Source organism: Aegilops tauschii, chromosome 2 (genome assembly GCF_002575655.3).
Source record: "Aegilops tauschii subsp. strangulata cultivar AL8/78 chromosome 2, Aet v6.0, whole genome shotgun sequence".
In the NCBI taxonomy this organism is placed as follows: Eukaryota; Viridiplantae; Streptophyta; class Magnoliopsida; order Poales; family Poaceae; genus Aegilops; species Aegilops tauschii.
The window spans coordinates 612566902-612580414 of record NC_053036.3 but is presented as its reverse complement, the minus strand read 5'-3'; the positions used below and the strand labels follow the sequence as shown (position 1 = coordinate 612580414).

Sequence of the window (13513 nt, the reverse complement as noted above, 5' to 3'; positions counted from 1 at the left end):
CTTTTTTTTTAAAAACTTAGATCAGTACTGCTCAGTCGGCGTGCAAAGCCGAAAACCTCATGATATCTGCTACGTACCATCCCATTCCTTCAATCACAAGATACTATGTTCATACTGTAGCGTAACGTGTGGCTAATTAGTATGGGACATGAGACGAACAACAGTAGCGACGGACGACGTGTCATTTGCTACACGGTCCACCCACCCGCGTGCAATTGCTTTTTTAACAGCATGTGCAAATCAAATACTCCCTTCGTATCACGACCAAGTGATGTTTTGTATGTTGAAGTTTGAAAACCATACGCATAGATGTATCTAAAAATAAATTTGTAGAATCTTATAGTTTTCCTAGTTCTTATAGATGTATAATAGAAATTAATGGTCAAAGTTACATATTTTTAGGTACATCTATGCGTACGGTTTTCAAACTTCCAAACAAAACAAGTTTTTTCAACAAAGAGTAATATATAAATACCAAGATGACACCAATTGCATCTGGCCTCGGTGCTGACAATATCAAGACCAAATCGACACATCGAATATGCACACATCCAAAAGATTAAAGAGAATAAGAAGGAAAAATAAAGAGAGCCGACGTCGGGATCCAACCACTGAGAGTTAGATATTGGGCTTTCATCGCAAAAAGCATGGTTGGGCATACTTTAAAGCTATGTCTTCAACAAGGACACAACACGTAAACGTCGTGATTGCTTGGTGCAACCTTCGAAGGTCAGACCTAGGTTTTTAACCTAGTGTGGACAGAACCATGCGCCACCAAGTTAAAGTCGTTGTGTGTTGCCGGCTTGTCGCCACCTTTCTTATCAGGCAATTTTGAAATCTAAAACGTTCGATGCCATACATGCCCGGAGGCAGACGCTCGCGTGCATATACCTAGTGTGGACAGAACCATGCGAATAAATCCATGAACACAAAACTGCTGCAGAACACAACGAGCCGACGAGTTGCGTTTGCCCGAGCCGCTCGCCCCGAGAGCGAAGCAGGCGTTCTACCGCTCCCGGTATCCTCTCAGTAATTTGCCATGTACACTACTTGTGCTATGGGCTGGCGTCCAAAATGTTTTTGCTTTTCGATCCCGTGAAGATCAACGCGTGACCTACGTGCATCAATGTTGCACGCAGAGCAGATGTAGAGCAAACACCACAAGGTGTGCCAAGAAAACACATAACCTACATTGTACTTCCTTCGTCCGAAAAAGTTTATCTCAAGCTTATCTCGTAAATGAATGTATTCAGCACTAATTTGATGCTAGATATGTCCATTTAAGAGACAAGCTTTTTCGAATTGTAGGAGTACGATCGCAATAATACGTATGACGCCGGCAATTACTGTTACCTGAGGACTAATTACCATGGGACAAGACGAAGTACTGTGGCTGGCGAGGAACGGTGCGTGATCACTTGTCATTAGGCAGCGTGTACCAGATGATCGATGGTCCACCCCGCACGCGTGCACTTGATTCTCTTCATACTATTATTATGGGCGTGTGCAAATAAAGTACAGTAAAATAGCGCTAGAGTCAACTGCTCTAACTCTCATGTTGGTCCCAGTATACAAGTTGATGTTGGCGCTTATTTTTGTGTGTTGTATGATTACACGTATCTTGCGAGAAGTATGATTGCATGTACCAACAGATCAAAGCGCGCGTAGGAATCAGTCTCTACAAAGTAGGCCCTAAGAGCATCTACAGTCAGACTTAATAAATTCGGCCTAACAAACGTCCGTGGATGCGTCCGATCGTGTTCGTGGACACTGGACAGCGATCGGTCATATCTCAAATTAGATACTCTGCATCCGAGTGTCTCATGTTTTGACCCCTAATTAATACAAAGTATGCAAAAGAAATCCTACGTACTACCCTAACTTCGTCGTCGGAGATGTCCACGACGTCGGTGCCGGGTGCCGGGCGGACGGACGCGTAGGAGGGCTCCAGCTCCTCCTCCTGCTGCTCGACCTCATCCATGTAGGCGAACATCTCCTCGTCCTCCGCGGCGTGCTGCGCGTTCATCTCGTGCCGGCGACGGCATCTCACCTGCGCATCCGACTCCAAGCAGAGGGAATCAAGGATGGCCTGCTGCTCTGGCTGCAGATCCGCATCCCCGGCATCCCCCACATCCTCCTCCGGCTCCTCTTCCGCGGGTGCTGCGTGTTCATCTCCCACCGGCTACGGCGTCTCGCATGCGCATCCGACTCCGAGCGGAGGGAATCGAGGATGGCATGCTGCTCCGGCTATAGATCCGCGTCCCCGGCGTCCCCCACATCCTCCTCCGGCTCCTCCTCCTCTTCCTCCTCAACCTCCTCCTCCTCCTCCGGATCCACTGCATCCGGGGGTAGCTCCGCGGCAATCCGGGGTTCGTGCTTTGCCAGGATCTGCTCAAGGAGCTGCAGCCTGCAGCCGACGCTCCGGCGCTAGAAAGGGATGGCCCCTTATCCGGTGGCGTGGGGTGCATGGTTGCTAGTGGTGGCGGACGAGGAGTGGAAAGTGGCGGCGGCGGCAGACGGGTTGAGGAAAATGTGGAGGGGTAGGGTTTCGGTGCCGGCAGTTGGCTTAAATAGCTGGGCTAGGCACTACGTGGCCCGCCGGAGCGGCGTCACACAGCGACATTAGTCCGACGGAGGAGACGAGCTTCGGACTGACGGGTTTCTGAACGATTTCGTGTCGGACCATGACTCGTTTCTGGACGAGTTTGAGATGTCCGGTTGTAAATGCTCTAAAGGGCTTTGATCATAACAAAGTGTCGACGCGGAAAAATGCTTTTGTTTGCTAGCTACTGTGTGTCGATTCGCAAACAGTGGGCAGTGGCACACGGTCAGCCAGGTCCAGGTGTACGGGCCACCGGGCACGCACGCACCGCGTTAACAAGGGCTCAAACACACGCGTACGCCACAGTAACTGGGCTACGCACCACTGTAGGTACGTGTACGCACGCGCTCCACGGGCTGTCCGCCCTGTTCTGTACCCACGCACGCGCACGCCCGTCCACGCGCACGAGCGGAGCGGGCGACCTGCGGCGAACGCTACGCCTACGTACGTACGCTGGCACGGGGGCCCGGCCGGTCGTTTGCGGGTACGCCTCCGTGCACAGGGAAACGAGATCGTCGACGCGATCATATCCCGGTGAGAGCGCCGTACGTCGCGTCCCACCCGTGGGGTGGGCGCCCCCGCGCACAGTTCGCCGGACCGCGCGCCGCCACCAACCATTGGCGTGTGCACGCGCGCGCACGACGGTCTGCAAGCAGAAACGGCCGGCCTTTCTCGCGCGGGTGAGCCGGGAGGAGCCCGACGTGCCAGCGGCCGCGCGCGTACGTGGAGCTAAGCTACGTAGTACATAGTTTGGTTGGCACGCAAAGTTGATGTACTGCTAGTCAATGTGATTATGTCGTCGGTATAGTCGTGTGACACTGCGTGGTAGGTGCTGTCGGCTCTCGCTTCACGTGCGGCGGTCCGCGTGCATTTCTTGTAGGAAAAAACATTCTCCGAAAATAGAACCAGATCACACTGTGCGTGTTCCACGACAAGTTTGTGTGTTTCAGTGTCCTTGTAACAGAATTCCACCCCATTTTATAGGTAAAGCAAATGGTCAAACGATACATAGTGCCGACCAAGTTCTCAGCATCACGTCGGTAAACCCCACTACCTTTGTTGGTAGATGCAAAAAAGCCTCTTGTATTACTGATTTGCTGTTTGATCGGCTAATGGAAATGTTCTAGGGGGCTTTTCGTCCCTGCTGACCTTTTAAAAAAGAAAGCCCTCCGAAGCTGGGAGAAAAAACGGACAAGACACAATGAGGACGTGAAAAAACGCACACGAGTGCAGCAACAAATGCCACCAACATGCCGCTAAGGAGAAGCGGATGAGATATAGCGCTACAACCAATATCCACCCACACTCAACGACGAAGACCCCAAAAAGATAACGACGCCAAGCGCCGCCAACGGCACGCCGGCCGAAGCGGACGAAGGTTTCACCGTGAGTGCCGAGGTGGAGGGAGAGCACCAGGCGGCTCCCGAGAGGAGCGCGACACCCATGGCCCTCGCCACCGACAATGCTAAAGAGCAAAGCTTTGGCTCCCTCCCCGAGGCGAGATAAGTTTGTGCGGAGCTCCTATTGGTCGCTACAGGCGCCCGTTGGAGAAGTGGCGCCAACAACGACCAGCAGCGGGACGCGGCCCATTAAAAAAATTGCTCCCTCGCTTCCATCGGGTTCACTTTCCGCTCACCTCGCTGGCTTTTTTTTTGTGTGGCTGTGCGGTGCTGCTGGTTCAGGAAAAAGACCGGCTTCTGGTTTTTTAATATTTTGAATATGTTTGTGAAATATTAAAAATATTATCTAAAAATTAAAAAAAATGTTCATCGATTTTGAAAAAATGTTCACAAATATGAAAAAAGTTCATCGGATTTTAAAAAATTCATCAATTTTGAAAAAATAAGTTCATCGGATTTGAAAAAAAACGTTCATCAAATTGAAAAAAAAAACATCAGTTTTAAAAAAAAGTGAATTGATTTTTAAAATAAGATCATTGATTTCAGAAAAAAGTTAACCGAACTTGAAAAAGTTCATCTATTTAAAAAATGTTCACAAATTTAAAAAAACACGCATTAAAGAAAAAGAAAAAGGAAGAGAAAAAATATTACAAAAGAAAAAGTTAAAGAATACAACAAGGTTTGTCCGGCTCCGGCGATGGAGGGGCAATGACAGCGGCGCACCTTCGGCTCGCTTCAGTGCTTGTAGTCGTCGCTAGGTGGTTTAAGGATCTGGATGTAATTTTTATTATTTCTAGTATTCGTTGTACTACCATAATTGAAAATGAATAGATAGGAAGTTTTTCTCGCAAAAAAAAAAAGAATAAACCAAACTGAAGAATAGACTAAAAGAAAAAAATGAAGTACATGTACACCAGCGGGGTAATGGCCTGGTGGTTGGGAGTTGACCGCCCGTAACGCTTCATGCCCGCACATGTTTGCTGTTTCTAATAACGAGAAAAAAAATAGAATAGGTTGGCCTAATTGTGACGTCTTCATACGCCCGTTTGCGAAATGCACTGTAACGGGCGCCTTAAGCGCCGAATAGGATTCACCAAGTTTGTGTCTCGCTATAAGCGAGCGAAATTCTTATTTGTCGCGCGGCAAACTGTAGCTGCCTCGCACAAGGGAAGTGCAGCAGCTAAGCATGTGGGTCTGCCCATTATACATGTTCGTTCATTTTGGTTTTGGGAACCTTCTAGCAGGTTCCCATCCGGGTTTGGAGAATCTTCGAGAAGGTCTCTGAAACGGGTTTTTTCCTGTTTTCTGTTTCTTTTTCGTTTTTATTAATTTAACCTATTTATTTTATTTACTTTTTCTAAAAATGTTTTGGGAATTACAAATATTGTTTGAAATTTGAAAAATTATTTTCTATTTTCAAATTTTATTCCTAAATTAAAAAATGATACATTTTTTCAAAACTGTTCGAGAATTTAAAATTTTCTGTCTACGTTTCTCAAAAAGGATTCAGAATTTTAAATTTTGCTCACTTTTAAAACATATTTTCAAGAAATTTACGAAAAGGTTTAAAAAATCGATTTTTCACCACTGTTAGTTCTTAATCTTTTCGCGTACGAATTGTCATGAAGGGTCTTCAGCTCTTGTGCCCAGCAACAGGTAGTCAACGGCTAGATGTCGCGAGTTCAATCCCATGATGGCACATTGCATTCTTTGTGGATTTTTTTACGCTGCACTGTTGAGCTACCATGCGGGTCGCTTGTGTGACTGCCAACGTGTCGGCCCAGTCGAGGATTCCTATGTGTCGCACGGCTATTTGACGCAGCACACGTCACATAGGTCGAAATCACTAGTTAAGGGTTACCCCTTGTAAAGGTCGGTCCCCAACTTCTTAGGTACTGACAGCTGGGCACACCTCATGTCCGCGACTTGTCGCAACCCGGGAGGTTTATCTTTTTTCGTAGATTCGTCATTAAAAAAAAATCTCTTAACAGTGCATCTAAATACCAAACAATTTTCCCTATTAAATTTCTCACGTCAAGATCTTCGAAACTAGATCCTAAATAGGTTCACTGAAAATTGACACGCTCTCAGGCTAAAAATGTGGCCCGAGAGAAGGATAACCATTGGTTAGTGTCTCCATGGCCTGCTCCATATGTGAGACCTCCCGAATAAGCCAGCCTGTTTCCAATATATTGGGCAGAAAGGCCGGCAAAATAGATGGCCGAAGTGGCCTAGGAAAGAAAAAGCACCTTCCTCTAAAAATCTCTCTAAAAAACCTTCCTCTAAAAATTCTCTCTAAAAACAACCTTCCTCGTATAAAAGGAGGACGGCCGCGGCGAGGGCCTCGATCGGCGCCGTTTGAACGCCGATCAACATCGTCACGCAGCAGGCCTCGCTGCTCCCCTGATGAGCCTCGATCTCGCGCCTCGCCATGCTCCGTTGAATCAGACGGCTCCGCCAACACGGACGCCGCACGTGTCATTGCCCAGTGGCGCCCGCCCTCTGGCGGCGAAGAGGGAGATGGGTGTGGCGAGCTCCGGGCGTTCCACGACGAGCTCAGGTTAGGAAGGGATGCCAGCCGAACGAATCAATTCGAGACACAACACAAGGTTGCATCACACATCAAACGGGAGAAAACAGCGAGAAAAACGAGAGTTGCATCATGCATTTCATCACGGAGAAGATACAGATCAAGATCGGATCACAAGGTTTGCAGTTCAAGCACAAAGAAAAGAGACCAGTAACACACGGTCGCCCTAGTATCTACACCCACTAGACCAGACCACCACCACCCACAAAAATCAAGCCTCCATCCATCCAAGGCAAAGCTGTCAAATGGCATCGATCATGTTCCCCCATCAGTTGCGGTGGTTCTGCAGCTGCAGCAGCCGGGAGTAGGCCCCCTCGGGCCGGGCCACGAGCTCCGAGTGCCCGCCGTGCTCGATGATGCGCCCGTCCTGCACCACGGCGATGCGGTCCACGCCGCGGATCGTCGACAGCCGGTGCGCCACCAGCACCGTCGTCCGCCCCTTCATCAGCCGCTCCAGCGCCTCCTGCAGCACGCTCTCCGACTCGACGTCCAGCGCGCTCGTCGCCTCGTCCAGGAGCAGGATGGCCGGGTCCTTGAGCACCGCGCGCGCGATGGCGATGCGCTGCTTCTGCCCGCCCGACAGCTGCACGCCCCGCTCGCCCACCGCCGTCCGGTACCCGTCGGGGAGCTGGCTCACGAACGCGTGCACGTTGGCCGTCTTGGCCGCCTCGACCACCTCCTCCTCCGTTGCGCCTTCCTTGCCGTACGCGATGTTCTCCAGGATGCTGGAGGCGAAGAGGGCCGGCTCCTGCTGCACCAGGGCGATCTTGCGCCGCAGGGACTTGAGGTTCAGCCTCCGGATGTCCTTGCCGTCGATCATCACCTTGCCGCCGGTCGGGTCGTAGAACCGCTCGATGAGGGCGATGACGGTGCTCTTGCCGGAACCGCTGGCGCCGACCAGAGCCTGGCTGCGCCCGGCCTGGATCTTCAGGTTGAAGTCCTTGAAGATCTCAATGTCAGGGCGTGAAGGATACGAGAAGTCCACATGCCGCAGCTCAATGTCGCCGCGGACAGTAGTGACACGCTCTGCCTCCGGATCATCAGGATCGATCCTCGTCGCCCTGTTGAGGATGCCAAAGATGGAGCGGATAGATTCACCACCACGGATGATCTCCGGCGCGAGGCTGACCGTCTCGGCCACGGAGTTGGCGGTCACGACAAGGACGACAAAGACCTTGATGACCTTGGAGAAGGTCGACCCATGTGACCGCACCAGATGAGAACCATACCAGAGAATGAGCGCTTCCGAGCAGTAGAGGCAGAGCTGCGAGAGGCCGTACAGAAGGCCCGCGGTCTGGCTGCGGCGCAGGATCTGCTCCTCTGGAATGCGCAGCTCATGGCTGAACAGAGACATGACCTTGTTTTGAGCGTTGAAGGCCGCCACGGTGCGGATGTTGCTCACGCCTTCACCGGCAACCATGCTGCTCTTGGCGTGTGCCTTTGCTGTGTCACCAGCAAAGCCCTTCATCGAAAGTTGCTGGAAGCATCAAAGGAAACACACAAATTTTAGAACATATTCAGTTACATTTGGGTATATTTTCCATACAATGTACACTGCTGAAAAGACAAAAGCATCGTTCTGATTCAGACAACTGCACTAAACTGGCAAAATGTCTCTTGTATCTTCTACATCATCTAGAGTAAGGTACTGTTCAGTACTGAAAAAATTGGTTGACTGAAAAGGTAGGCCAGGAAATTACCTGAGCAAAGTTGGCAAGCACAAGAAGAGGGAATGTGGCCAGAATAAGGATCGCCACTCTCCACTCAATGATAAAACCAACGATGAAAGATGTCATAAGCGACGTAATGTTCTGCAGTATCACGGATATCCTCTCAGCTATCGCTGACTTTACATCAGCTGCATCAACTGCTACACGAGCAGCCACAAGACTAGAGTTGTTTTCTTCTTCGTCAAACCAACCAACTTCGTTCCTAAGTATTGCTGCAGGAAATGACAAAGATTTACTGTAAGTTATCTGACACTGCAAAAGTAGATTAATTATGATCTTATGGTACGACAAGAAATGCATACCTGACAGCATCATCCTTCTAACTCTGGTTGTAAGATTTTCTCCCATTATGCTGAAGAAGTAATGCTGCACAAGATAAGCAACCACGGCGTATATGCCTGTGCCAATATAGATGAACACATAAAGCTTAGTTTTCTTCTCCATTTCAACAGGGTCCTTGTAGTAGAACACATCAAGCATTTCACCCATAACAATGGCAAATGTTGGGCCGATGAATCCAGATAGAACAGAACCAATGGCACCCAACACCGCATACGGCCATTCAGGGCCATTCAGTTTTAGGAGCTTGAAAAAGTAACCACGTGGTGCTGGGTATTTGAGGCTATTATCTGCACTTGAGATCATCTCAATGCGCCCATCTGCTCCAGTGCTGTACTGATAGCTCAGGTTCCGTAAGCTTCCGGACCTGAGGCTCAGAGATTTGGTGGAGAGAGAGCTTGTCAAGTGCATCGAGCGCGACCTACGGGTAGATGCAGCACCAAGATCTCTGTTACGTGTCGTTTCCTGAAAACGGATCAGGGAGGCATATGCTCCAGAGGTTCCTTTTGCTAAAAGTTCGTCATGTGTCCCAGTCTCAATAACTTGGCCTTGCTGTAACACCGCGATCATGTTTACATTTCTGATGGTGCACAGACGGTGCGCAACAATTACTGTAGTCCTCCCAACCATCAGGCGGTCTAGAGCTTCTTGCACAATGTTCTCTGAGTCTGCGTCTAAAGCACTGGTAGCTTCATCAAGGAGCAGTATCTTGGGGTCCTTCAGCATAGCACGAGCAATTGCAATGCGCTGTTTCTGACCACCAGATAGCTGAATTCCTCTCTCCCCAACCTATGAAAGAAATAAAAACAAATAAATAATCAATTGATTCAACCTGACTTGATGTTATGAAACATATAAAAGTAGACTAACCATTGTGTTGTATCCATTGGGCAGGAGAGAGATGAAACTATGAGCATTGGATGCAGTTGCTGCAGCCTCAACTTCTGCCATTGTGGCATCAGGTTTTCCATAAAGTATATTCTCAATGATAGTAGTTGCAAAAAGGGCAGGTTCTTGGTTTACTAGTCCAATTTGATCCCTCAGCCACCTCAATTGAAGTGTCTTGATATCAACATTGTCCAGCAAAACCTGGCCTACAATTCAAGGGAATTTAAGGGGATAAGATCCAACTGGAGATATATATAAAGAAATAATAACACATGAGGCCTCGGTGATAAGTCATGTATTACCTTCATTAGGATCATAGAACCTTTCTATCAGAGCCACAACAGTGCTCTTTCCAGACCCACTGCCTCCAACAACTGCAACAGTTTTCCCAGCAGGGAAGAACAGAGAGAAATCCCGAAAGATCATAGCATCAGGCCTAGATGGATAACTGAAGGTAACATCCTTGAACTCAATATTTCCATGGACCTCCGCCAACAACTTGCCATCCTTATGGTCATGAACTATGGAGGGCTTCTGACGAATGACCTCCAACAGTTTGTATCCGGCAATCTTCCCTTTGCTGAAGGCTCCAAGGTTCGAGAATGCCTGGCCAAGACTCCTGTAGCAACAAAGATCAGGAAAATACACGGGAGACGTCAGAGCAAATAAAAACAAGCAAGGGAAAATAGATGAAACGGAAGGATGCATATTCACTTACATGCCACCAACGATTGCAGAAAAGATGGCGGTAAAGGCCTTGCCACCATCGCTCTGCCCATTCCGGATGAAGACACCGGCATACCAGAATACTAGTGCCCATGACATGCACGCTATCCCGTAAGTGCACCCAATACCAAGACCTTTGGCCATCCCAGCTTTGTAACCAAGCTTCAGTGTATTCTGGATTGCTTCAGAGTACGAATTGAGTGCTTTGCTCTCTCCAACAAATGAGTAGACTGTTCTAACTTGCGCAATTGCCTGTGACAGAATGTTTTACCCCAATTCGCAGTCAGCACTAACCATGAGGTTCCAAGTAACTTGATTCCACAAGTTACATCACAGTGACAATACTAGAGTATTTCTTTTACAGTTATTCAAATAAAGTGTGGTAATAATTCTAGGCAGCACTAGAGCATCAGGATATCTAGGTCAAGTAACAAAGCATAAGGATAACTAGCTTAACCTTTTTTCAGAAAACAAATGGCTAAAGCACCTTTAAACTCCGACGAAAAGAAAATGGCACGCGTGTCAAAGCATTTTAGCGCTTTATGTGCACATGACCGATAAATAAACAATTCCAGTAGCATATGGGTGGATTTTCTTTTGGAATACCAGAAGAGCATATACACCAACTCCCTGCTATCCACGGTTGACTGTCTACATCCTATGCCCAAAAATGGTCATACCCAACCTCCTATATTCCACTGTCATCACACATCATCCTTAGTTTTCCTTTTTGAATACCACATGTTGTCTTCTTCAGTTATTCTGTATGCTCCCCACCAAAATAATTAAGATAGATTATTATACTCAAACCACAAAAAACTTTATATATATTTTTTCTGCTCAAAGATAGAGTTAACTTTGCTGGACCTAGTTGATTATGAAAATAAAATGAGAGATGATATTTGTAGGCACTCTGAAAACCAAATCTAAATGTAGGCTCAGTGGGCCACTATGGCTAGAAGGATAGCATGTCATGTAAGTCTGCTTAAAGCACAAACAAACGACAATTCCGGCGCAATGCGCTGCCCCCACCCTAGTTATGGAATTGCTCATAGGATTCCCAAGGAACAAAGGTTCAAAGGCATTAAAGCGATGTTGGTCAGTTCTCAGTTGTCATGCTGCATAAGAATACAAAGATTTCTCATGTTTGGTTCCTGATCAGCAGGCACCACCAGAAAATTACCACCCCACCTACCCACCACCCTGAATTCAGGCAGGGAAGTCCATGGACGCACTACCCATGATGCTTAGATTAATCCGACACAAATCCTCGGCGGATCCGCGACAAATATCCTATGACAGGGAGTAAGAATCAATTATTGTTACCTGCTCCGCGACGACGCCGGCATTGGCGTAGGACTCGCGGCTCTTGGAGGTGAGGCCGGTGAGCGTGTAGGCGTAGAGGCCGCCGGCGAAGGCGATGGCCGGGATGACGGCGACGCTGAGCAGCGCGAGCCGCCACGCGGAGACGAAGCCGACGACGAGCCCCGCGAAGAAGGTGGCGAGGTAGTGCATGAAGTTGCCTACCTTCTCGCCGATGGCGTCCTGCACGAGCAGCGTGTCGGTGGACACGCCGAAGACGATGTCCCCCGTGCGCGCGTCCGTGTCGAAGAACCCGACGTCCTGCCGGAGGACGGCGTCCAGGTACGCCTTCCGGAGCGCGATCACCTGCCGCTCCCCGGTGTACATCCAGCACGCGATCTCTGCCAAGAACCCAAGAAAATAGTGTCACAGCTTCGGTCACATTGATTCCAAGATAGTACTGCTACGACTTCCACCGGCGCCGGCGCGAACTCCGGCGAGGTCGAACACGCCGGAGAAGGCGACAAACATAATTATTGTTAATTTGTTCCTGTTTGTGGTGGGATGGCGACGGGACGGGACTTGTGTTAGTGAGTGGGGTGGTCTCCGAGAGATGCCCCACAGGCCATGACCAGATCTAGTTTTGCGCATAGGACCCTGTACTTCTTGCTATTCTTGTACCCAGCCTTAGTGCGCCGGAGGAAGCGAGAGGAGAGGGGCGTGCTGGGTATTTTGCGGAGGTGTAGGGGGCGCCGGACGGAGACGAGGAGCTCACCTGCGTAGGAGGCGACGCAGACCACCAGTCCGAGGTAGACGAAGTAGAGCGCATACTGCAATGGAGGAGCGAGGAAAACCAATCAGTGGTGAATGAACACTAGTAGTGATCTTTGCGACATGAATGATCCGAAAACAAATCGGGGAGAACATCGAGCAGTGGGAGTTGAGTGGGCGAGGCGGTACTAGTACGGACCTTGGCGACCTCGTCGGTCATGGCGCGGAGGTCGGTCTGGTTCTTGCCGAAGCCGTTGATGAGGTCCCCGAAGAGGAGGAAGAAGCAGGGCATGGCGGCGCCGTGCGCCAGCGCGCCGAGGGTGCCCAGGGACATGAGCGCCAGGTCCCACCGGTCGGCGAACGAGAAGAGCTCGTGGAACGCCACCGCCTGGTCCGCCCGCTTCTTGCCCTGCCCCGCCCCCGCCGCCGCCGCGTCGCACCCCGCCGACCCGTTCGCCGCCTTCTCCATCTTCTCCGCCTTGCCGTCCGCCGCCGTGTCCGCCATCGCAGTGCGCAGCCCGTGCACCCACCCTCGCTCGCTCGCACTCTCAGGCCGCCATTGACGCCGCCGCGGCCGGGAGCATTGGACGGCGAGGCAGGGGTCTCCCTCCGGGCACTGCTTGGCCTTGCTTTCTTGGACTGGGGCTCTGGCTCTGGCCTCGGGTTTCGTGACGTGCAGGTGAGGTCTTTGGGAGGGGAGGGGGGAGGTGGTGGTGCCTTTGTGCTCCGCGCCGCGGTGGTGGTCAGAAGTAGGCAGGGCCTTGGGGCGAGAGATAAAGAGGAGAGTGCCGAGGCGCGGCGGGGTCAGAAGATCGGGCCAACTGGTAGAGTGGAGTGGAGTGTGGTGGCCTCACCCGCGGTGACCTTTGCAGCTCGCTCACTCTGTTTTCCTTTTCCCAGCCAATCATGCATGCGATCCAAAATTTGCAGCCCCTCAATCTTCCATAGACAGTTCATATCAATTACGATTTACGCCATGATCATGAAGGGAATTACATACACAATCTACTTGTCTGTGTTGCAACCATGCATACGTATTTTAGTAGTGATCTTCCGTACATGATACTTTTCATAATTAGCTTGATCATGTCCAAAGTTTGATGATATTTTTCGTAATTATAATGTGATTCTTCCGCCAAAGGAAGGTACTTTTCATAAGTAACAT

At 49.8% G+C, this 13513-nt stretch overlaps 1 protein-coding gene across 1 annotated transcript; it reads right to left on the bottom strand.

The window, feature by feature from the left end:
• Window positions 1-6647: 6647 nt before the first annotated feature.
• LOC109754936 (ABC transporter B family member 19) lies at window positions 6648-13116 on the bottom strand. The gene is made up of 9 exons (XM_020313826.4): window positions 12548-13116; window positions 12353-12407; window positions 11602-11978; window positions 10268-10527; window positions 9852-10168; window positions 9532-9755; window positions 8625-9450; window positions 8293-8534; window positions 6648-8069 (listed from the first exon to the last, which is right to left on the bottom strand). The coding sequence occupies exons 1-9, from the start codon at window positions 12851-12853 to the stop codon at window positions 6861-6863; spliced, it is 3816 nt and encodes a 1271-aa protein (XP_020169415.1). The 5' UTR covers window positions 12854-13116; the 3' UTR covers window positions 6648-6860.
• Window positions 13117-13513: the final 397 nt, after the last annotated feature.